General features: G+C 51.3%; 3 protein-coding genes and 1 long non-coding RNA gene across 12 annotated transcripts in view; 2 read left to right on the forward strand and 2 right to left on the reverse strand.

Annotated features, from left to right (window-relative positions):
• Positions 1-21379, forward strand: part of CLN6 (CLN6 transmembrane ER protein) — a 34003-nt gene extending 12624 nt beyond the window's left edge. Inside the window, exons 5-13 of one of the 2 annotated variants that reach the window (XR_006599068.1) lie at positions 68-123; positions 931-1053; positions 2659-3319; positions 5323-5498; positions 6398-7112; positions 7223-7253; positions 11609-11749; positions 16813-16921; positions 18893-21379. Coding sequence is in view for 1 of the 2 variants with exons in the window: in XM_003987007.6 (XP_003987056.1) it covers positions 68-123; positions 931-1053; positions 2659-2929 (450 nt within the window). In the remaining variant the exon portion in view is untranslated. Of the gene's footprint in view, positions 1-67; positions 124-930; positions 1054-2658; positions 4250-5322; positions 5499-6397; positions 7113-7222; positions 7254-11608; positions 11750-16812; positions 16922-18892 lie in introns of those variants that run through there. The other variant, XM_003987007.6, reaches the window with a different exon arrangement.
• LOC123385879 lies at positions 4758-13818 on the reverse strand. The gene is made up of 3 exons (XR_006599069.1): positions 13139-13818; positions 6756-12158; positions 4758-4895 (listed from the first exon to the last, which is right to left on the reverse strand). It is a non-coding gene; the product is annotated as an uncharacterized LOC123385879 (long non-coding RNA).
• Positions 5369-17132, forward strand: CALML4 (calmodulin like 4). The gene is given in 6 exon segments (XM_045059123.1): positions 5369-5498; positions 6873-7112; positions 7223-7253; positions 11609-11749; positions 13857-14045; positions 16813-17132. Coding segments are annotated over 6 exon segments (702 nt in total). The 5' UTR covers positions 5369-5495; the 3' UTR covers positions 16911-17132.
• Positions 19667-24044, reverse strand: part of PIAS1 (protein inhibitor of activated STAT 1) — a 129690-nt gene continuing 125312 nt past the window's right edge. For 6 of the 8 annotated variants that reach the window (XM_003987009.5, XM_023255139.2, XM_023255137.2 and 3 more), the window contains exon 14: positions 19667-23678. In XM_003987009.5, the coding sequence (XP_003987058.2) occupies positions 23385-23678 (294 nt within the window). In that variant the 3' untranslated portion in view covers positions 19667-23384. The remainder of the gene's footprint in view (positions 23679-24044) is intronic. The other 2 variants (XM_045059120.1, XM_045059119.1) reach the window with 1 other exon arrangement.

Consider the following 24044-nt stretch of genomic DNA (forward strand, 5'->3'; position numbering starts at 1 on the left):
GAGGAAGGGTGGGCTGCGTGGGCCCATCACCTTTCCTGAAGCACCTGCCGTGCCCTGCCGCCCTCAGATCGACTCCTTTGAGCTGCTCTACTACTACGACGAGTACCTGGGCCACTCCATGTGGTAAGTGATGGGGCTGTCTCAGCCAGGAGGGCAGCAACAGCCCCACTGTCTCCCCAGGGACCCTGGGCCCAGCCCCCCCCCCCCGCTCTGCCGGGGGCCTCGGGGACACTGGACGAGCCTCTGGATGTGAGGCGGAGCCACTGGAAAGGCCTACCCTTCCCGCGCTGGCGCGGGGCTCTGGGCCCTCCCCGCCCCAGTGCGGCAGTGCCCGCGGCGGCCACTAGAGGGCAGCGAGCGGCTGTCCCTCCAGGGCCCTGACGGGGCCTGGGGGGAGGGGCGCGGCGCGGACCGACTCTCGCCCCCTCGCCGTGCTGGGGTGCGGGGGGAGGGCACCGAGGGGGACCCCTACTGTGTCAGGACGTGATCTTTGGTGATGGAGATCGGAACGAAGCCGAGGAGGGCCGGCTGGACCTGATGGGGGAGGGGCTGCCAGTGCCCTGCTCCTCGAACTCCCGGGAGGGCCCCCTTCACCCCAAAGGCGGCAGAAACCTCCCAGATGTGCGCGGCTGCGGGAGAGTCAGGTTCCCCCATCCACCCCCCCCCCCCCCCTCGGAGTCAGCCCGTCAGTTCTCCCTTGCCTTACACGAGGAGCTGAGGAGCCGGACCAGGGGAGGGGTTCGATGGGGAGGGGCGGGGGGCGGCCAACAAGCCTGGGACCAGGTGGCCTCCCTCCTGAGGGCGGTGGCTGACTCCTGTCACACCGGGCCTACACTCGTGTTTCCAGCGCCCGTTTGAACACGCTGTACTCAACAGCCAAGAGAACCAAGTTGTCCTCTTCTAAAACGGGCACCCACCTCCCTGTTGCAGGTACATCCCTTTCTTCCTCATCCTCTTCATATACTTCAGTGGTTGTTTCACTCCCACCAAAGCCGAGAGTTCAGCGCCAGGGGTGGCCCTGCTCCTGGTGATGCCCAGTGGCCTGTACTATTGGTGAGTGGACCTGGGGAAGGGGCGGGGGCGCTCAGTGAGCCAGGTAGTAAAAATGTGCTCTTGACCACGGTCCTGCTCCGTGACTTTCCTTGGGTTCCTGCTTCCTCCCCTGTGTAGTGGGGACTGTGACTGTGCTTTGTGGTCCCCTCTCTGTTACCAGGAAGCCAGGCCCAAGTGTGGTCTCTCTGGCCTCATGCCCCTCTGCCCTACCTCCCAGAACTCCAGTGCCACCGTGGTCCCAATAGACTCCACCTCGAACACCAAGCCCATAGAGCCCTGTGGGCCTCAGTTTCCTCCTCTGTGAAATGGGGACAATACCTGCCTGTCTCCCTCTCACAGGATGGTGAGGATCTAGAAGGGGGGAAAGGGACTTCACAAACTATAAAGCACTATAAAGGGGACAAGGACAGATAAAGGGGGAAGTCCATGGCCTCCGGAGCTTCTTGTCTGGTTTCTTTGTGCCTTCCAGTGCTCTCATCCCATTTCAGAGAGTAGACTCAGGCCTCAGCCAGGCTCTTTCCCCTCCTGTCAATTCTGCCCCGAGGATAGGTTCCACCCGAGGATCATGGGTGTCTTAGGAAGGACTGGACCCTTCTCTGATGGGAAGCTGGCCTCAGAATGAAAAAAGCCGCTTTTCCCTAGGGCCAGCTCCAAGCCACTTGCAGGGTCTGTCCCCGCCTCACCGAGAGGGTGCCCCGTAAGGACAGGCTTAAAAAGAAATGGGTGGCAACCACAGCAAGAGGGAGAGCGGTTCGGCTCGGGGAGGATTTCCTGCCCAGTCCTGACCCACTGCTGTGTTAGTGCAGAGACGGCCGCATAGGAGCAGCAGCATGCTTTCTCAAGTAAGAGGTGTGCACAGCTCTTGTCAGGTCTCTTACCTCTCGGGAGACGGGGCCATTTAGGTCCCCATTCCAGGTAAGAAAACAGAAGCCCCAGGATATCATGTAAATCCCCCCAAGGCCACACAGCCACAAAGTTGCAGAGCTGTGTAATTCCTTGAGCCGAATGGGTCAGCATTGTGGTTCTTTCTCGAGGCAGGGGAGCGGAGGCGACAGCCTCTCAGATGCCCCGGCCGTGTGCTAGGCACTGCCTTAGCTGCAGAGAACCTCGGAAGGTCTGAGACTGTCCCAGCCCCCAAGGAGATAGTGAGGACAATGCCTGTAAATTACAACTGCATTCCCAAACTCAAATGCCTCTAGGAACCAAACTGGTGACAGAAATGCATCAAGCAGGCATCAAGTGAGGCAATAGTGAGTGGTGGGGACTGTGGCAAACTGCAGAACCGTGCACTCTCCAAAGGGCACAGCTGCTTTATCCTCTGATTGGTTGTTGTCATGCGGGAATATAGGCCTAATGTGACCAAAGAAACCAGAAACCCGCATTTGCAGCTAATCTGTTATTTAAACGTTGGTAATGAACTCAACATTTAAAACAAACATGCTGCCCGTGGGCTGGGCTCAGGGTAGCGTCGTTCCCTGGGCCTCTCGTGAGATGAGCCACCCTGACTGAGCGGGAGGGCAGCCTGGTATGAGGGTCCAGGGAGGGCTGCCAGGCAGGACAGAGCTGTCATGCCGCCCGCCTCCCCTCACCCCCCGGCCCCTTCAGGTACCTGGTCACCGAGGGCCAGATCTTCATCCTCTTCATCTTCACCTTCTTCGCCATGCTGGCCCTTGTCCTGCACCAGAAGCGGAAGCGCCTCTTCCTGGACAGCAACGGCCTCTTCCTCTTCTACTCCTTTGCGCTCACCCTCCTGCTTGTGGCACTGTGGGTCGCCTGGCTGTGGAATGACCCTGTACTCAGGAAGAAGTACCCGGGTGTCATCTACGTCCCTGAGCCCTGGGCCTTCTACACCCTCCACGTCAGCAGCCGACACTGAGTCCCTGGCACCAGCCGCTGGTGCTCTGCCTGGCGGGAGACGGGCCACAGAGAGCGTCTGAGTGTGGTGGGCGGGTGCTTGCGTGCGCGCACACACGTGTGTGTCCATCCGTGTGTGCAATCGTGACAATGCTGGTGGGGGTAGGCGTCTTGCACACGGGCGGGTGTGTGTGTGTGTGTGTGTGTGTGTGTGTGCGTGCGTGCGCGTGCGTGCAGATGCATCATCGTAATACTCGACTGTTTGGATCAAGTTTCTCTGTGGCTTTGATCTTTTCAGGATGGGATGTCGTCTTAGGCAGTGTGTCCAGGCCGAGGTCTGGGCCCTGCCTTCTTGTGCACCTGACTGGACTCTTCCCAGGATGTCTTCTGGTCGCCATCCTGGAGACGCCTGGTGGGTGGGGCAGCAGCAAGGAGGGGACTGGGCACATCACCCGCCACCTGGCTCACCCTTCAGACCCACCCTGACCCCGAAGGCCAGATCACAAAGGTTCTGATAACTTTCCGGGTGTTGTTGAGGAAGCACATCCATTCTCTAGGCGTCGCGTGTGCTAGCTGGGAGCATAGGCCCAAAGTGTGTCAGTGGGCCGGCTGCAGGCCCCTCTTGGGGCAGCCTTGGGATGGTTGAGTCGTCCCCTTCTGTTGCTGCCCTAGGAAGGGTACGCGCGCGACAGACCTCACCCAACCTCAGGTCACAGGGAGTGTTGAGCGCCCTGCCCCCTGCCCCTGGAGAGCCAGAGGCCAGCCCTCTCCCCTAACCACAGCCTGATCTTGGGGTCTCTCCAGCCATTTCCCTCTGCCAGAAGCTGTATCCCTGCCCCCTAGCAGAACTATAGCACCCCTTCCCGTCCGCCTGACCCGGGCATTTGAACTGCAGCTGAAGGCTGAGTTCTTAAACACTTGCAGTATTCCCTGAGCCCCATTATAGGGGCAGGGGCCTTTGGGAGATGTTGGGGGGAGCTGGAGACTCTCTCCTAGAGGCCTTGTCTGAGCCTGAATCTCTTGCCTTCTGCTGGCGGGCCTGCTCGCAGAAAAGGGAGGCTTCGTTCCCAGCAGGATCCCCCTGGGCCCACCTTCCCCCAGGCATCGGGGCCAGGTCTGCCCACACAGCTGCTGGCCCCCCAGCCCCATTTTCCAACCAGCACTGGCTCTGTGAGCTTGTGAGTCTCTCCCTGGACCCTGCCTCCATTCCTGTGTTCTCAGGGAGCCCCGTGCCTCCAATTTTCCTTTCATGTTGGGGTCCCTCTGCAGCCCCCTTAGAGGTCCCCCGGTCCCTGGTCAGATGGGTGGAGAGAGGTATCAATAAAGACCAGTGTGGAGCCAAGCCTGGCTGGTGGCTGCTTCTTGCTGAATTGGGGAGGCAGGAGGGAGTCCCCTGGAGCAGGGGAGGGAGTGACTGGTCTGAGGCCTGTGTGGCTCAGAGCGGGTGCTGCCTCTGCCCATTGGCCTTCCATGCCATGCCACTCAGTGGGACCCAGTCAGTCCTAGCTCTCTTCACAGGAGTCTGGGGGCTGTGAGGGGGTGGGGAGCCACGGTAGGGCATCTCTAGGCCTGCCTCTCAGAGATGGTCCATCGAGCCTCCCAGCCATGCTGCCAACCCGTCCCAGAGGCTGAAACAGAGAGGGTGCCCTGAGGGGTGGGGAAGCTGGTGTGTTGGAGGTTGGCACTGAGCCTTGGGCAAGTCACTTACTCCCTCCGGGTCTCACACCACACAGCCACCAGGGACTGGCTGGGGCTACTGTTACCAGAGAACACAGGAAGGGCCACGCCAGACAGGAGGTGCTCGCACCTTCACAGGCCCTGCCTCCACTTACCCAGCAACCACATTTGATTCCTTCCTCGCCTCGAGGACACCGCTCCTTCCAGCCCTGCCTCTGGCCTGTTCTCCACGGCACAGCTTTGCGGGAGGTCTCGTGAGCAGGCACGGGCCTGGTTGTGTGGGGGCTGAAGCTTCTACAACTTGGGGAGCCCTTGATTAAAAACAAAAAGCAAGAAAAAGTGAATAAAAAATTAGGTACAAAAGTGAATGTTCAGAATGGAAAAGAAATCACAGCAAATTATTAGAGTCTTGGAAATTTGGTGTCTCTCTTGACAGAGATCTCTTTGGGTAGTTTCCTGGAAATGTTTCCCTAGAAATACTTCTTTTTTCTTTTAAGTTTTTATTTATTTATTTTGAGAGAGAGAGAGAGAGAGAGAGCAGGAGAGGGGCAGAGGGAGAGGGAGAGAGAGAATCCCAAGCAGGCTCTGCACTGTCAGCACAGCCCTATGCAGGGCTCGATCTCATGAATTGTGAGGTCACAACCTGAGCTGATATCAAGAGTCAGATGCTTAACCAGCTGAACCACCCAGATGCCCCAGAAATACTTCTTAATTACAACCTGGCTTCACTCCCTCTAGCTACCTGTAGGCCAGTGGTTCTCGAAGTGTGGCCCTGACTGGCACACGAGGATGGCAGAGGAAAATACAAACTGGCCCCTTCTGTCTGCTGAATCAGAACCTCTGGTGATGGGGCCCTTCTGGTGAACAAAGTCTCAGCCCTCAGTTGGTATTGGACGGGGTTTCTATTTTTCATGGTGAGTATACAGCTTCATGGATTGAAAATGTCTTGTCTCCCGCATGAGCGCCTTCCCAAACACAGGGTGATTCCGAGCGAGTGCTTTGGCCTCGCCCCTGCAGGCCTCCCCACCAGCCTCAGCTCTGTGCCCCCACCCCTGGCCTCCAAGGCCCCACCTGACTTTGCCCCACCTCTTCTCCCCACAAGGCTATTAGCAGGAGCCCTCTCCTCTCCTGCCTCCTGCCTGCCTTTCCTCTTCTCAGCCCCAACAGAGAGTAGTCAAATCCTCCAGCCGAAATTCTCTGGGCCTAGAAACAGGTGTGAAGAAGTGACTCCATCTGGGGGAAGCGAACCTTCCAGGTGGAGGTGGTCAGGCGAGGAGGGAAGGAGGCCGGACCAAGGGCAGGCCCCCTGTCCACGCGTCTTGTATACATTAGCAAGAGCCCCCCTGCCTTCCTCCAGGCACGTGCAGCCCCTCACCAGGCCCCACTCATCCCCTGAGCTGGGGGCCCTTGTGCAGAGCACAGCCTGTGGGGCCACCCATGCCAAACCTAACAAAGCAGGTGCCACCCTGGAGTTGGAGCCCCACAGACAGGGAGCCAGCAGCTGCGGAGGGCCCTGGGGAAACACTCCCCTTCTGGGGGTGGGGGGAGTGCAGCACAAACCAGTGAGAGGACGCAGGAATGTCAGCAGCTTCTGCCAGAGGGGTGGGAGTTCTAGGTGGCAGAGGAGGGAAATGAAGAGCAGCCTTCCTGACTGGGGAAAGTCACCTAAGAGGCCTCCCCCTGAACCCCCTGGGTAGCTCGCTGTGGGCTCTGAGACCCCAGTGCAGGCATCACCCCACCCCTGTTCTCAGGGTCCCCAGAAGGAGGGAAGGGAACCAACCGATTGTGCACTAGTCATTTATTCTCTCAACAGTCCTGTGATGATGCCCGGTGCAGAAACTGAGGCACAGAGCAGTGAGATGATGCTCCGGGGTCACTCAGCAAATGAACCCAAGGGAAGGATTTGAATCCAACCCAAGAGCAGGAAGCCCATGTCCCTTCCTCACTCTGTACCACGAGGCCTGGGCAGCGGGGTGCCCACTGCCCGGCTGCACCACCATGGTAGGGCTCCCTGCTGCCTCCAGGATGGTGTGTGATGGGCCTTAAGTAAGACGGGGTGCAAAGTGCCAGGCACCAAGGAGGAATTGTCAGCCCCCAGCTTAGTCCCAGGGGAGAGAAAAGACCACCCCCCCACTCCCTCCCCAGGCAGGGACCCCCTTCTGTGTACTCACCGACACTTTCCCGGTGTCCACGGAGGGCTCCCAGGAAGGAACCAGGGCACGTGTCCGTTTGCTACAGAGCATCAGCGTCCTGATGCAGGACGAGTCCTGGGGGAGCTCTTTCCGCAGCCTCATTTTCTCGAAGTGAAACCTGTCGCCCTGGCCGGGCGGTGGCGGGGCATCAGCTGTGCTCGGGGAAGCTGGAATCTGACCCGGGCACTGGGCCTGGTCTCCATGGCAGCCGCGGATTTATTACTGGGGCCTCCACCCAGCTTGGCGGACTTTCGACTTGGAGCCGGGAGGAGAGGGACAGAACAGGCGGTTGTGGGAGCCGGGAGCCCACAGGCGACAGCCTGAGGCCCCGCGATGGTGAGTAGGGGGCTGTGTCTTCCAGCTAGGCTGCCCCCCCCCCCGCACTGGGGGGTGGGAGGCGCTTTCCTGGAGTCCCCTCCCTGACTGTTCTCCTCTCTCTGCTACAGGCCAAGTTTCTTTCCCAGGACCAAATTAATGGTAGGTTGGCTTTGCTCTTTAATTAGCAACTCACAGCAAAATATGGGTCTCATTAGGCAATTTGCTCTGCCCGTTTTTTTTGTTTTGTTTTGTTTTTTTTATCGGTGGGGAGGAAAGCGGCTGGTGGGAGAGCCAGGCCCACCCACAGGCAAGGGGCCGCCTGCTGCCGGGGACACCACAGCTGAGAAGGTGGGGGTAGGGCTCAGAGGTGGAAGTGTTGCTATGACATTTGTCGGTGTGACTTACAAGTTAGGGAGATAGGAGCGGGCGCCCTGGAGGTTTTTCTCCGGGGATCTGATAGCTAGATTTGGGAGGAGGGATAGGAGGTGGAGAGTGCGGTCATTAACTGCTTATGGCTGAGAGTCAAACAAAAGGAGCTGAGAGGCAAAAGAGCCCTGGTCTGCACTCTTGGGCAGGCACTTCTGCTCTCTGGGCCTCAGTCTCCCCATCTGTGAAACGGGGATCGGCTAAGGTGGCCTCTGAGGTCACCTGTGCCCTGACAGCCAGCCTAGTTTTGGAGCATTTACTCCCTAAGTCCCCTAGCCCGCCTGCCACCCAGCCGGCCTCAGTGTTGGCACAGCACAGCACAGCGTGGTGTGTCCACAAGGCCAGGAGGGGAGATCTGGCTTACATAGAACTCAGGGGCCCGGACCTGAGCCAGGGGGTGGGCAGCAGAGCCCAGCTAGCAACTGCAGGAGCCGGAGGTGTGCTTAGGGTTCCTTGGGCAGGGATTCTAGAGTTCTAGGTCCCCGGAGCTTGGTCTAGAGTGGGTGGGTGGGTTGCAGGCTCCAGGAGTGCACCTGGTCTTAGATCGCTCGACATGCTCACCCCAAGAGGAGGGCCAGAGCAGGGACCTCTCTTGCCCAAGTCTGAAGGGCAGACTGAATGTTGACTCAAGGCTGGGGTCCAGCTGTCAGTCTCGTGAACCCCCCTCTACCAACCCACGCCTGGTTCCGAGGCTCAGTGACCTGTGGAGCTCCCAGAAGGGAAGAAGGAAATCCTCCCTTTGCATCCCAGTACCCGACACCGAGAAAGTGGCCACTAATGCTTAATAAATGAGAGATTGGGCAGATGTGGCCCACTGGAGTGGAAAGGCCAGGGGTTTTGGAGGCAGTGACCTGGGGTCCAGTCACCCCTGAGCCTCAGTGTTCTCATCTGTGAAGTAGGGAGAATGACGCTGACTCACTAGGCTGCTGTGAGCAAGGGACAGAGAGGAGGTCATCATACACATGACCCTGGGCCTGCCTCGGGCCGGTGTCACCCAGACTTGCTCTAACTAGCATGAGCCAGGTGGTATAATTTTAGGAGTACTCTGAGCTGGTTGTTGAAATGAGCCATTACTGAGTAATGTAGCATCAAACAGTGTTCCTTCCAATCCCTGCATCTATACAGCAAATGTTTTAAAATAGCCCTATTGCAATCAGTAGTGCTGAAGATTTGAAAGAGGGTTCAGTTTCATGAATGTAATCTGTCCAAGGGTGAGAAATAGTGTAACAGTAGCTCACTTATCAGATTTAGCGACATTACATTTATTGGGAAATAAATGTAACAGCCTTGCTGTTTTGTTCCAGCACGGGAGATCCAGTTCAGATCTGGCCTTCCAGATCTTTCGATGGTATATTTGTCAAGGTGGGAAGAAAGAACGTATTTTATGAAACAGTCTATTAGGCGATGGGACTCCATTTGCCCCTAGCCCTGCTGATGTCAGGGGCACCGTCCCAGTTACTGATCCAAGTGGGAGAGAAAGTTTGCCCATCTGTAGAATCTGTCTGATTCCAGGCCCCATGACCTGTGATGACTGCCTTGCAGCACTGGTCTGAAAAGCTGTCATAGGATGAGGTCTCAGAGGGCAAACTGACAGAAGACAAGGTGGGGTGGCCGTGGGAGGTCCCCAGGAAGGGCGCTGTGGGAGTTTGAAGGCCTACGTGCAGGGCAGCCCCCGCTCTATCCCTCCATATAAGGTGATGGCACTGGGCCCTCTTGGAGGGAGTTAGGTTTTGCAGGAACCAAAGGCGGGATCTTAGGCCAGGCTCTGGTGCTGCTTCCCTGGGACACTTCAGTTTCTGCTCCCTGGTCACATATGTGTTCTGGCCCTCTCCGAGCCCAGGCTCTGGAAAGTTCTGAAAGGGCTAGGCCTTCCCCTTCAACCTCTCCACAGGCACAAAGGCAACTAATTGTCTCTAAACCCCACCGGGGAGGCTGCCTTTTATTAGCAGCTCTGCTGAAATCCTAGGCTGCAAGGAGAGGCCTTAATCGGGGAACTGAAGGGGCTGAACTGGGGACCTTCCGTCCCTCTCCCCTCATCCCCTTCTGCCCTCTGGTGGCCTCTGCCTGGGAATCTGGGATCCAGAGTGGCCTCGAGGGTGGAGCTGAACTTCAGGAGCCAGGCCCTCAGCCGCCCAGCCTTCAGTGGCCCCCTCTACACAATGGGAAGGGTAGAGGTACCACGTGGTGCATCACAGGGTCATTGCAGGATGAACCGGGCCCAGGTGAAGTGCTCAGTACTGTAAGCCGCCATTTTTTTGTTATTATTATTACAGGTAGGGAGCCTAGGGCCCAGCCTCTGAGGCACCAGCCAGGTGGTATGAGGAACAGAGGAGCTGGATGCTGAGAGGCCCCGATGGGGGGTGCACCACCCTGTGGGCCTCAGGGATTGGAGAGCCCCCCGGGCAGCTTTTGACCAATTCTGATGGCAGCCCCCACCCAGCCTGAATGGGAATCTCAGTGGTGGGGCCCAGGATCTTCCCCAGCTCCCTGCTGGCCTCACTGTGCCCTCAGGGCTGAGAGCGGGGCTCCCCTGGGCCTTGAGACTGGGTCTAGAGAAGCCTCAGCTCTGGCAGCCATTGTGTCTCCCCCAGGCAGGAAGGGTTGAGGACAGCAGCAAGCCAGATTTAGTCAGAGCCTGGGACAACGTCCCGGCAGCACCCCTTGAAGTCTTTGAGAACAGGACCAGGGCTTGTGTCAGAGGACAGCTTGAGGGCTCGGCAGCCTGGAGGCAGCGGGCTGGAGAGTGGACACAGCAGTGCCCACAGTTGTGACAGTAACTGTCGCCACATAGGACAGCCATTCTCTGCCAGGCCTTCCCAGAAGGGATTTCTGCTCCTCTCAGTAACCCGGAGGCATTATTTCCCTGGTTTCCCACATAAGCTGTCTTTGCCAAGGTGCCCTGGAGCCTGGACGCCCTGCTGTAGATTCCTGGTCTCCATGGGCTGGCCCTGGAGGGTAGGATTGCTTTCCTCTGGTTTTATTCAGTTAAGGAGGGGGAGAAAAGAGAAGAGAAAAGAGAAGGAAGGGAAGAGGGAGAGGCAGGAAGGGAGAGCGAGGGAGGAGACAGAAGGGAAGTCAGGAGAAGGAGGGTGATAGGGTTGCCAGATAAAATACCGGACACCCAGTTAAATCTGGATTTCAGATAAACAGCAAAAACCTTTTAGTATAAGTATATCCCATGCAAAATGCAGGATATACTGATACTAAAAACGTATTCACTGTTTATCAGAAGTTCAGTTTAACTTGGCAGCCCTGTAATTTTTTTTCCTTAAAAAATTCTTATTACTCTTTTTGTGAATAGGCAGGATACACATAGTTAAAAAATAAGTAAAAAATATATCCAGTGTAAAGTTTCTCTCCCATTCCTATTCCTCAGTCTTCCATTTTCCTTCAGGCAATTTTTCCAATTATTTATATCATTAAGTGGTATTTCTCTCCCTTTCCCCCGTTATTTATTTTAACACAAATGGCAGCATATTAGATGGACTATTATGTCCTTTGCCTTAGTCTTACTTAGCTCTGTTCTTGGAGATTGTTTTGATTTGTGTATATGATTCTGCTTCATTTTTTTTAAACAGCTGCAAAATAGTCCATGCTATGACTATAATGTAATATATTTAGCCAATCTTCCATTGATATATAGTTAGGTTGTTTCCAATCTTCTACTATAACAAGCAATGCTACGACAAATATTGTCACAGAATAGCACAGACAACACATGACGCACTGAAAGCAGAAAGCCCCTGGTGCATGTCTAGCAGGATGTACATACATGGTCACCCTAGATTCTTTGCAACACGTGGTGTGTTGGATAGATGTTAGTGCAGCCCTCAGGATCCCCATCTCCTAGTAATCATGTTCCAGTATGATCCCCTACCCCTGAGTGTCGGTGGAAACCGTAACTTGCTTCTAGTCAATAGGATATGGCAGCCCTGTATTTTCATTTGCTGTATCTGGCAACTCTAAGAAGGGAGGAGGAGAGGGAGTCAGCAAAAGGAAGGGGGAGGGAAGGGAAAGGGAGGACAGAGAGGGCATGGGGGTGGAGAGCAAGTATGTGCGGCTGACTCTCTCTTCTGGGCTGTGCACAGAGTACAAGGAATGCTTCTCCCTGTATGACAAGCAGCAGCGGGGGAAGATAAAAGCCACTGACCTCATGGTGGTGATGAGGTGCCTGGGGGCCAGCCCGACACCTGGAGAGGTGCAGCGGCACCTGCAGACTCACGGGATCGGTGAGTGGGCGCTTGCCGGAGGGGAATACACTATCTGGGCTGGTGGGTGGGCCCTGAGCCCGGCAGCTCTGGTCCTGGGGAGGGGCCCAGCAGGGGGTGGCCCAGAGGGTGGGGGTGTGAACAGCCCAGCTGGTGGAGGGGCAGGTGGGAGTCAGAACTCACCAGCGCTAGCTGTGGAGACATCTGGCCAGGGGTACAGTGTATCCCTCAGGCTTCCTGGAATCCTCATAGCAACCAGTGACACCCCCACCCCCACCCCATCTCGCACAGGGGACCACGGGATCTAGACGTTCCAACTAGGTCATCACAAACCTGCCGTACAGATAGGGCTAACAGCGATCCCCGGTGTCTCCCTTCACTGAGTACTTGTCACGTGCTTAGCTTGAACAACTGTAAAGTAGGCATCATCCTGTTTCATAGGTAAAAACCAAGGGTCAGAACCATTAGGTAACTTGCCCAAGTTCTTAAGCCAATGGTGGAATCAGGGTTGGGACCTGATTCTTCTTCCAAAGACTGACCTCCTAAAAACGATGCAACACTCTGAGGAAAGGGTAGAAGGAAACCCACCCAAGATGCTACCAAATTGTTCTCTCTGGAGATGGGATTAGGGATGATTTGTATACCCTTTATTGTTGTTTCTTGTTTGTTTGACAGTGGGAACATATAGGACTTTGATAACTAGAAACAAGTTTTATTTTTTTTTTTTAATTTATTTTTGGGGGGAAGGGCACCTGGATGGCTCAGTCAGTTGAGCATGTGACTCTCGATTTTGTCTTGGGTCATGATCCCAGGGTCGTGGGACTGAGCCTGCCATCAGGCTCTTCACTGAGTGTGGAGTCTGCTTAAGATTCTCTCTCTTTCTCCCTCTGCCCCTCTCCCCCACTTGCGCATGCTCTAATTAAATTTAAAAAATAATTTAAAAAATTTATTTTTTAGGGGTGCCTGGGTGGCTCAGTCGGTTAAGCATCCGACTTCAGCTCAGGTCCTGATCTCACAGTTCGTGAGTTCAAGCCCCATGTTGGGCTCTGTGCTGACAGCTCAGAGCCTGGATCCTGCTTCGGATTCTGTATCTCCCTCTCTCTTTGCCTCTGTCCCACGCATGCTCTATCTCTCTCTCTCAAAAATAAACATTAAAAAAAATTTTTTTAATTTGTTTTTTAAAGAAATAAAAATAAGAAAACCCGAAAAGAGAGGTGTCAGAGGCCAGGATGGATGTTGCACTGGTAGCTGGACACACAGGAAGGAAAGACTGGCCCAGAGGAAGGAGGTAGACCGGAAAGAGCACTTGACCTGGAGCCCAAAGGCCTCGGTGTCTGCACCTCGTTGCTCGTCTTGCAGATGGGTTCGCACCACCTGCCAGGGTTACCCTGGGGTCCCAGCAGAGCATACCTGTGGCAGTGCTAGGAGCCCATCCTGGAGGCAGGCCTCTGAAGATCTGGAGCCTGGTGATGGGGTGCTTCGTGACTGAGATCCCCTGTTTCCAGCTCTGAAGGGGTGGTGGTTTCCTTTGGCTTCTGTCTCCTCCAAACAGGAACTTGTGGTGAGGGGAAGTTCTGACTTCCTGCACTTGTAGCCGGCCAGGGCCTGGGCTGAGGGGCCCAGGCGCGCCTGGAGGAGGGGCCTGGGCTGGGGAGCCTAGGCCGGAGGCTGCAGTGAGGAGAAAGGCAGGTGAGCGGGTGGGACTGGGGCCTGAGGTTCCAGGTGGGTCACCTGTGCGTCCTTGCGGATGTACTGCAGTGGCTGCAAGCATGGACGCGTGGGGTACCTCCCTCCAGTTCAGGGCAGGAGGGAAGCACCCAGAAGAGGGGCAGAGGAAGTGTGCTCCATCCTGGTCCTGCCACTGCTCTGTGAGATGACCCCACGCTCTGGGGCCTCTGTCTCCTTAGTGGGCAAAATGGGCAATGGTAGCCATGGTCACTGAGGATTACTGGGAGGATTGAATGAGGCAGATCCATGGTGGGATCTCAGCTGCATCCTCACTATAACACCAGCACCATCACGGCACTCCCTGAAGTAGGTGGCCCTTGAACTGGCCATAAAGACTTGGGCAGGGGGCCAGTTAGCTCTTCCCTCCCTGCTCAGTCTGCTGTGTTTGTGGGTTTCCCAGACAGAAACGGGGAGCTGGATTTCTCCACGTTCCTGACCATTATGCACACGCAAATAAAACAAGAGGACCCAAAGAAAGAAATCCTCTTGGCCATGTTGATGGCAGACAAGGAGAAGAAAGGCTACATCATGGCGTCCGAGCTGCGGTCAAAACTCATGACACTGGGGGAGAAGCTCACCCACAAGGAAGGTAAAGGCCTGCAGCAGAGGAGGATTAGGGAGTTGGGGGAAGGACACCACGCCGGCAGGACTGTGCACACACCGCATTTGATGCATGCCCCAGACGGCTGCTCAGTGAACTCTGGAGCCCAGGGGAAGAACGAGGGGGCCCAAGAGTGACAGGGGAAGTCTGCCAGGGTGAAGGGAAGACCCAGGGAAACCCAGCCCGGATCTACTTGGGCCTTACTATGAGCCTTCATTTAGCGCTCACGACAGCCCTGGGGGCATTAGTGGCCCCCTTACACTGCTAAATGGTGACACGAGTGACTGGCAGGTAACAGCTAGTTGTTGAATGAAGGTCAGTTGGACACACGCACGTCCCCCGAGCCTCTTTCCCCTTGCCAGGGCTGTCTTCTGAAGTTGTCGCTAATGCCAAGAGCTTCCAAACTGAGATGCTACTCTGCTCCCTCTCCTCACGACTCAGCCAGCTTTAAGAGCTCATCCATAAGGAGCATCCGTGGTGGCCTTCGCCTGGCACCTTCTAGCAGCTCAGTGTGCCTTCCTACCTCAGAGCAGGACAAGGGGCCAGGGTCTTCTGGGAAAGCCCTTTGGACGCTCTATGGGATGACCCCAATGCTGGGCCATCCGCTGGCAATCTTCCAGCCTAGCCCCTGGGCCCTGCCACACCAGCCATCCCAGGCTGGCCACCAGAGGCTGGCATTTCCAGTTAGGCCGCTGGGCCTGCCTGTGGTGGGGCCGGGAGGGCTGGGCTAGGACACAAGCAGGCCGGAGGAAAAGGCTTCAGTAACCGTGGACCTTTTAGCCTTTGGTTAAATCATAAGGGACCAGCGGAGGGGTTGCAAGGTTGTGGTTTGAATTAGATTGGACTCCTGGCTCCCCCCCCCCCCCCCCCCTCATTTGCGGGACCTCAGATGAGTTTCTTAACCTCTCTCACTCTCCTCGGTTTTCCCTTTGGGAAACAATGTTACAATAGACAGTCCCTCAGATCCTCCCAAGAGCTAACATTCTGTAAAGCAGTCTACTTAAGATTTTATCCGCAGTCACTAAGGCACAGCACATTTAAAAATAGCGCTACAGACGGCAGATTCAGCTTTCCCCCGCTTTTTCAGGCTGCCAGCTATCACGATCCCATCTTTCACTGTAGCTGTGTTAATGTGAACCGGGGAAAAACATGGGCTCTCCTTCGCTCTCAGGCTCTGAGGACACCGCTCGGCCTTTTATGTTCCAGGCGGCGTGTTGGCAGAGGGGGCCGGCTGGGACCTTAATTCTTACGGTTAATGATCTCAGTCTAAAGCAACACCATGGCCCCCAAACTCACACGCATCTTGTTTGTTTAACCACTGAAGTGACATTTCAAACAAACTGGTAATGTGTTCCAGACAAGCGGGAAGCCCGATTTCCCTTCCTCTCATTGTGGGAGAGAGGAAAGATGATACTAGAAGTAGGAATCTTTTACCCTGGATGACTGAAAGAAAACCTTCAATTTTATTAAGAAGCATCCTCCAAACAGCTGGAGAAGGCTGCCAGGGAGGCCTCCATTTGAAGGCCTGGGACAGGCTTAGAATTTCAGCACCTTGGTTCTTTATGGGGTCAGAGGGACCCACCGCTCTACCCAGAAGGCATCATCAGCACTTGGCCGTGAAGCGCGGCCCCTTCTCTGGACAGGAGAAGGCTGCAGTGCTTGATGTCGCAAGCTGGTGTTGGGCCTGTCCACTGGGAAGGTCTGAACCAAATGGCTGATGGGTAGAAGCTTCTTCAGGAAACAAGATAAATTACAGTCTCCGCAACATTCTAAACATACTCAGAATTACCATCAGCTTAGGCACACAGCAGAGTAATTACATTTTAGGGGAGGATGGACGGTTGAGCAGAGAATCACGGGCTATTTCCCAACTGCCCAGAATTATGTGTCGGGGACATCTAGTGCCAGGGAAGTTGACACAGGCCAGTGAAATGGTTTTTGCAAGAGGATGAGGATGGCCCTAAGAGCCAAAGGTAGGCTGGCCCCATGAGGCCAGTGTGTGGAGAAACGTAAGCCGAAATGGCCTTTCTTGCCAACATCTGGGACAAGCTAGTATTTTGTCTGAGGAATCCAGAACCAGAAGAAACAAGTAAATGATTTTTTTTTAGCAATGTCAGAGAACAATGACAGTTTTGTATACTATGAGCTTTAGACACAGTTGAATTTATTTTCTCTCATACTACCCCCATCCCTAAACACACACATCTTAAAAGAGAGGTGATGGTGACCGACACCACTTGTCACCAAGTCCCTTCTTAGGGTGGGGCATGCCAATTTGGAAGGGAGAGCTGGCAAGCCAAAGCCAGGGACAGGGTGGCCCAGGATGGGGCTGCTGAGGCTGTCTGTTCTGCTGGGAGGCTGAGAGGGTGGGCTATAGGAGGTAAAATCCACATCAACCATTTCTGGAAATACAGGCACAGGGGTCAGATATTTTTCTTAAAAAAAGAAGAAAAAAAAATGAAGAGAAAAACAAGCACAAAGTGGCTTCAGTGGCTTAATCCTCACTTAGTACACCTCCTTACCCTCTATCCTGGCCCCTGCAGAAAGCCTGATTAGCTCAAAATTGAATCAGTGGCCTTCAGGGACAGGGGATGGGTTGTCCTGTTCTGTTCACTAGTTTATTTCTTAGTCTACAGGAACGGTCCATTGGACACAAGGGAAGACCTCTGGGGAGCCTCAGCCCCCCAGTAATTGACTCGATGTCCTATCATGTAACACTATGGCCAACCTGAAAAATTAATGTGATTTTTTGCAGTGGACGATCTTTTCAGGGAAGCAGAGATTGAACCAAATGGCAAAGTGAAGTATGATGAATTTATCGACAAGATCACCATCCCTGTGCAGGACTACTGAGCGAAGAGGAGGTGAGGGAGCCTCCCCCTGGCCCTGGAGATGCAGAGATGAGGAGCTTCTGAAAAGAAAAGTGTTCCGTTCCCTCTGGGGAAATGGTGAACACGGCAGCGGGGTGACATGACCCGACGGTACCAGAGGGTAGCTTGGCTCTGAGACTAAAGGATCTCAGCTGTGGCATCAGCAGGCCTTTAATAAAAAGATTTATACTGATTTTAATAACTACCATTAGTCCAGCCCTTTATAGCATCGAAAGAGCCCAAGGTTTGGAGTTGGGCCTAGGTTCCACTTCTGACTCTGCCATTTGCCAAGCTATGTGACTCTGGACTCTGGGTAAGTCATTTCACCCCCTCAAAGCCTCAGCTGGATTCCTAAAGTTAGATTCCTACTTCTTACCTCACAGAGCCCCCTGAGGATGGTCTGAAATAGTGGCTTGAAACCGCCATTGCCAATCGCAGAGCACTGTGCGGTCCTGAGTTACCATGCGGGTGGGTCTCCTAAAAAGGACAATCTACCAAAAGACACTATTCTGTATTTGGGTGCTGGAACCATCTTCCACGTTTCCAAGGCAAAGCCAGTGCTAGCTGAGAACCAGCATCAAGCAAAGAGCTAAAACAAATGAACGAAAGATCATGGTTAACATTTCTTGTGGCACCACGGGGCCGCTTACAAATTCTTATTCCCAGCTCAGCACATAGTGACACAGTTCGGGATATTCATTCATAAACACAGACCATAGAGTGAAAACCGTCGTGTTAAAACAGGGCGGCATCGGCTAAACAGCAGGAAGAGTGATCTGGCTTTACAGCTCACACCACAGGACGTCAGATGTGACACGTTGCATTCATCAGGACCCCGCAGAGCTTGAGAGGAGCTCCCGTCTGAATTTCGAGCTCTACTGTTATCGGAGAGGGTCACGGCACTAGGAGGGGTCGGCTCAAGTGGGCCAAATTGATCATGGCTTCAAGCCATTTCCCCCCAAGACTAATGGCAAGTAATGAGGGGAGCAACCGGCCATGGCTGGGACACAGCGAGAGCCCTGCTGGGACCTCTTCCAGCTGGAGATTTTTAAGTGACTCACGTACCCAGGAGGTGCCAGGCTGGTGCTGCCCGTGTGCTCAACAAATTTGTGGATCCACTGGCAGTGTCAGCACAGCCCTAAAAAGGGCTGGAGTCACACACTAGCATGTTTAAGCCGGGGCAGGGCAGAGCTCTAAGTACAGGGATTTTCATCCTTATATGTATCAAAATTGGGCTCTGTGGGCTTGTGGCTTTTTAATGGCACCTTAGTGGCCAAAGCAAAAGAAAACTAAATTCAGAGGGAGGTGTGTCTTTTGGGAGGTTACACAAAACACAAATCTAAGGGCTAGGCACAAGGGAAACTGAAAGGGACAGATCGGTCCCCGTGTTACTGCAACCATCTCCCGATGCTGTGGCTTCAGACCTAACCAAGGTCATTTTCCGAGCACTCTTGGGGGCAGGCAGTAAATGGCCCCAACACCAAGTAGGTGAACTTGTGACCATCTGGCTGGGGAGCCCAGGTTCACATGGTGCAGGGGCACATCCAGGATTTGTGCGGCCTGAGGCTTATACAATTCAATGGCCTTCTTTTAAGAATACATGAAGAGAGGGGCGCCTGGGTGGCTCTGGTGGCGATCTCGCAGTTCACCAGTTCCAGCCCCGCATCAGGCTGTGCTTACAGCTCAGAGCCTGGAGCCTGTTTTGGATTCTGTGTCTCCCCCCACCTCTCTCTGTCCCTCCCGAACACACACTCTGTCTTTCTCTCTCTCAAAAGTAAATAAACATTAAAAAAAAAACAACACATAAATAAACATACTGAATTGCTAGGGCTGTTCCCAGGGCCCTTTTAGAGGCCAAAGCAAGTTGGGGGGGGGGGGGTGTTGTGTGTATGCTGGTGCTTAAATTTCGTTACCTGAAGGCTTCTCTGCGGTACCCCATTGAGAACTGCTACATTTCACTTTCAGCCAAGGCTTAGGGGTCCTGGCCCCACATCTCTTTTTGACTCGTCATGGACATGAGGAAGCAAGTCCTGCACAGCCAATCTGGAATACCACGGATGATACAGCAGATACCTAGGAGTTAGATAGGACAGGAAAGGAAGTTCTGGGCTAAAATAATAAACAAGGGTACTTCCCCTCCAAGCTTTTTAAATGTTTGTCACTGAATGGTCCCAGGATGGTTTTAAAGCAAAGTTTTATCAATCTCATTTTCCTACCAGGAAGTATCGCTTGCCCAAAGCACCTGAGTGGCTTGGTCATTAGAGCCTGGGCTCATCTGCACCGACTCCGTGTTCCTAATTCCGGGTGTTCAGTGGCTAGGACTCCAAGACCCTGTGACCCTGTGACTCGTTCTCACTGAAACCTCTACCCCAGGAAAGGCCTTCTCTTACTACCCCAAGGCCGTTTCTTGTTCATTCCTGAAATCCCAGTTGGTTTACCTAGCACCTAGCGTTGTTTACAAAAACAGGCCACACCTCTCTTAGCACTCAAACTGCAGATTATCAAATAGATTTAAAACTAAACAGATGCTGTGGTTTCAGTACAAAGCTTGCCATATTTCAGTAAGAAAGGGGGAATGATGGCTGTATATGCATTACTTACCTCAAAGCATGTTGCAAGGGAATTAACTGCCATGCTTTGAAATCTCTGGATGAATGGTGCTCTGAAACACCAAGCATTATCAGTTTTCTTACGGGGATGGTCCCTTGCATACCCACGGTATATTTTACAGAAGACAAATTAACTGAAGGCTTTTCTTTTATTACATCTAAAGAGCTCTACATAAACAGGTAACATTCAATAGGTAAACAATTTTTTTCCAATGCATGTAATAAATATTTTCACTTGGTACTTTTATACAAACTGACATTGGTCTACTATACATTTTTAAAAGCCATTTTACTGGTTTGGCATGCGGTATGGAAATTCTAAGAGAGAAAGTTTTAAGGCAATGAATCACAGATTTAAGTTCATGGAATTTATGGTAACTTTTATATCTGTTTATATACATTTCCCCTTTGTTAATTAAACAATTAACAGCAGCACACTCTGGGACCACCAGCTATTCTCCCTCCCTCTTTCTGAAATCTAAGCTTTGTGTTTTTTTTTTTTTAACTAAAAAACAGAATTCAACATGTATTGATAAAACAAAATTCTTACTAAAATAATTTTAAATGTGCTTTAAAGTTCTGAAGATCTTGAAGTGTCTTATGGATTTAAACTTGGAATTGTTTAAAAATGTTCTTTCCACAATTAGTTAGTTTAAAATTGGGATATATGTTCATTGTTTCAGACATTTGACTCAAAGGAAAATCTGCCAAGAAATCACATTTAACAGAAGCTTAAGTGCAATCTTTCCTAAGTCAGTAACGATACAGAATTGTGATAATGTCTAAATTAACAGAAGAAAAACTTTAATGCTCAAAATAAATTAGTCAACCAAGTGTGGCACGATTAAGGTCAGATTGTTTTTAAAAAGACGTGTCCAATAATGCCCACAAGATAATTAAAAGCCACTTCAACCCTGCTAAGTCAAATAGCTATTTTATCAAAAAATACAGAGTACTGTACAGAAACAGAAACATATGTGCACCTACTGGGAAAGCCCACGGCAAGGGGATGGTGGCAGCTTGCCTAAAGATTCTGGGAATCGCTCTTCGTCCACAGACAGCATGTCAGTGTTGGCGTGGGGTGAGGGTGGGTTAAGGAAAAAACCGATGAAATGCCTGTGCACTTCTTCTTCTTCTTTTTTTTTTTTTTTAACTTAGAAGATAACGGTGCAGGGCATGACTCTACCAATAACGACTACCGATCAAAACAGTCTGATGGACCAGTGTTGACCAGGAGACCAACAGAGGGATAGCTACTGCTACTGCGACACTCTGGCAAGCCAACAACTGAAAGAAACAAACTCCTTAGAGTGGAATGAACTAAAATCGAAAGACAATCGAATGGTTCGTTTCTCCTGTGGAGACATGACCAAAGCCACTAGACAGACATTTCTTTCTCCCTATTTATTACCTGTTCTTCCTTTAGTCTGGTATAATGCAGGACACTGAGGGAAACTCACCATCCCCAAACCTCAGCTGAAGGAAGGACAGGGATGGGTTTTTAACTGGATCATTCAGAGTTTGGGATTCAGCACTACACACAAAGTTATTGATCAGAATTTTGAGACCACTAACAACAATGACAGAAAAACAAAGAAAAGAGGATACAGAAAACTATTCATTTTAGGTAGCTGAATTAATAGAAATGATGTTTCCTATTACAGTGTGAAATAAGAAGCAACACCCCACAACTTGAGTGATTTCTATCTCAGTCTGAATTTAGACACAAATTATGGTACTCTTAAATCTTAGCCTAAGTTAATATGGCAACGAGCGTTCTTAAAGAGTTTACTCACCATAAGAGCAGATTTATTAAAACACTAATTCCTGTTTTCACCGACAATGAATCTTTTGTTTTTATTGCAAATTGTTTAGTGACTATAACTCAGCCATGTGTGTGTGGATACACATGCGTAGGGGAAGACTATTAACTCACGTGTCACTCACACACACTTGTCTATAAATACATATATACACACACACATATACATATCAACACCAACTTGTTTTTCAAAATTCAAGTCAACAATTTAGTGGCAGAGAGATGCTGTAAAAACAGGTATTATTTCTAGATGCCACACAGTCATGTGAACCGTTTTTATCATACAACTGAAGATACAGCCATCTTGAATTCTACCCGGATAAAGCAGATCATTTTGTTACCATTGCAAGGTTGAAGCGACACTTTTATACACAAAGGTGGTCCTTCACCAACTCTGAGAACATAAACAGTCGTGATATAAAAATCCAGGCTGGGAAACTGGTAAGCGTTACGCTCTTTCCTCCATCTTTTCTGTTAAACTGGCTAAACCCCTCCACACCTTCAGGTGCTCCCCGAAGGACAAGATACCTCTCTGATGAGGATTCTGGAACACAAGTAGAACCACCTTCCTTCCCTCCAACCCACACTCATCTCCTGAAAAACAGTTCTCACTATATTTACATGTTCCATTATTAATAAGATTAGATTGATCCATGAATTCTAAAAAAAAGAGAGAGAAAGAAAAAAGAAAAAAGGAAACAATATTGACTTTCCTATGTCATGCGTGTCTTTAAAAGGTGAAGAAAAAATAAAACAAACAAGACCGCAAGGCTAAGAAAAGAAGTTCACTCAGAACCAGGGAGTAAATTGACTAAGACTCAAGCCTATTTTGCATTTTAACTGTTTATCAGATAGTGGATTTCTAGACGGACGTGTGTGGTGCACTGTATTTTCCAAAGAGAATTTACTTTTAGGGTAATCGACTGTCTTGCTTTCTTTTTTGAAGCGATGTAACCTTACCTCTGTCAGCTGCACAAGACACCCAACAGGGCTTTTGAAGCTATTTTTACTTCCTACTTTGGCATGAAGATCTTCGTGAAAACTTGTTACCCCGTGGCCAAAAAGGCAGGTGTTCACAGACTTGGTTTAAATACATAATACTGGCAATCCAAATTTAGAAGAAAGAACTAGACTAAAGTGTATTATTCACAGGTCTGCCAAGCCTCCTCCTTTATCCAGACAGCTTTACTCCAAATCTCTAGAACATATTCTCAGGGGGTATCTAGCAAATAAGAAAGAATATGTGATGGGGAACATGCAACTGGGACAGCAATAAAGATGCTCATACGGGAGTTCAAGACCTTCAAAGCACTTTGAGAGAAGCAGGCAACTGATTTATCAACTGAATGCAGAAAACTCGGGAGGAGAAGGAACAGTAACGACAGAAAAATATACACAGACACACACACTGAACACACACACCCACGAGCTATGTCCTGAAAATACACAGGGAATGCAGTGGGACAGATGAGATTTATAATTTAAGGCTGAATAAAATATGCACACGCACAAACAGAATCCAAGTCTGTCCTTTTTAGAAAATGGAAATTAAAACGATCTCCCCCCAGCCCCCTCCCCACAACAAAGAAAAGCCCACAATTTAAAACTTCATACATGCAATTCCTTTTCTGTTATTGCAAATAAAATAATGCCATTGAAGTAAAATAAAACCAAAACCATAGGACAAATGATGAAAAAAAAATCTTCAGAATCCAGAAAAAAATGAACTGAAGGTGGTTTGTGGGTACTTTTTTTTTCTTTTTTTCTTTTCTTTCCTTTTTTTTTTTTTTGTTTTTTACAAGTGTTTTATCAGACAGGCAGTCTTAGATTTATATACAAAAGTAAAACTGAAAATATAGTTTTGTTCTCTGTACATTTCTTTTAATTTTTTCCCTAAAAAAAGGAAAAAAAAACACGCTTGTGTACTTTTCTAAACAGAATAAGGTAAAACATAGCACAAAGTTCTCTTCTTTCTGCCAAGTTCATTTAATCTGGGGTAGGGGTGGGAGCAGCAGGGGCGAGGGAATCAGTCCAACGAGATGATGTCTGGGATGATGCCGAAGATGGACGCCGTGTCCGCGCTGCTCCTGTTGGCAACGGTGTGGCTGTGGCTCTCCCGCAGGCTGTTGGAGGACACGAGGCTGCTGTTACTGCCACTACTGCTTCCATTGGTGGTTGGCAGAGAAGTACTGCCTCCTGCACTTAACTGATCGAGAAACATCTGTGAGGAGGTATACGGAAAAAACCGAGACGAGTGTAAGAGGTCTTGATCATCGGAAACCGCTGCTGCGGCGGCAGCAAGGAGGGAGGTGTTATAATGCTGGGGAGGGAAGACAGAAGACAAAACACCCATCAATTCTAAATTCATAGACCTTCTCAGCAGAACAAAGTCCTCAACTTAATACATACTGCATATCTGGTATGCCTGAAATATCTACTGCAACATTTCACAGTCAAATGGCCATATGTAATGATCACGTTCTTGATCTTGAGAACATTTTTGTATTTGAAACGGGGGGTGGGGGTGGGGTGGGGGAGAACCAAAGTAAAACTTGTGCTGTGTTTTGTTTTAATTTGTAATGCGAACAATTCTCAAAACTCTATTTCCAAAGAGGCATATGCTCATTAGCAGCAGGAAAGAAGACAGTCCACCCTCTTTCTCTAATGGAGATATCTGGCCAAGGAT

This window comes from Felis catus, chromosome B3, assembly GCF_018350175.1.
Source record: "Felis catus isolate Fca126 chromosome B3, F.catus_Fca126_mat1.0, whole genome shotgun sequence".
Taxonomy (NCBI): Eukaryota; Metazoa; Chordata; class Mammalia; order Carnivora; family Felidae; genus Felis; species Felis catus.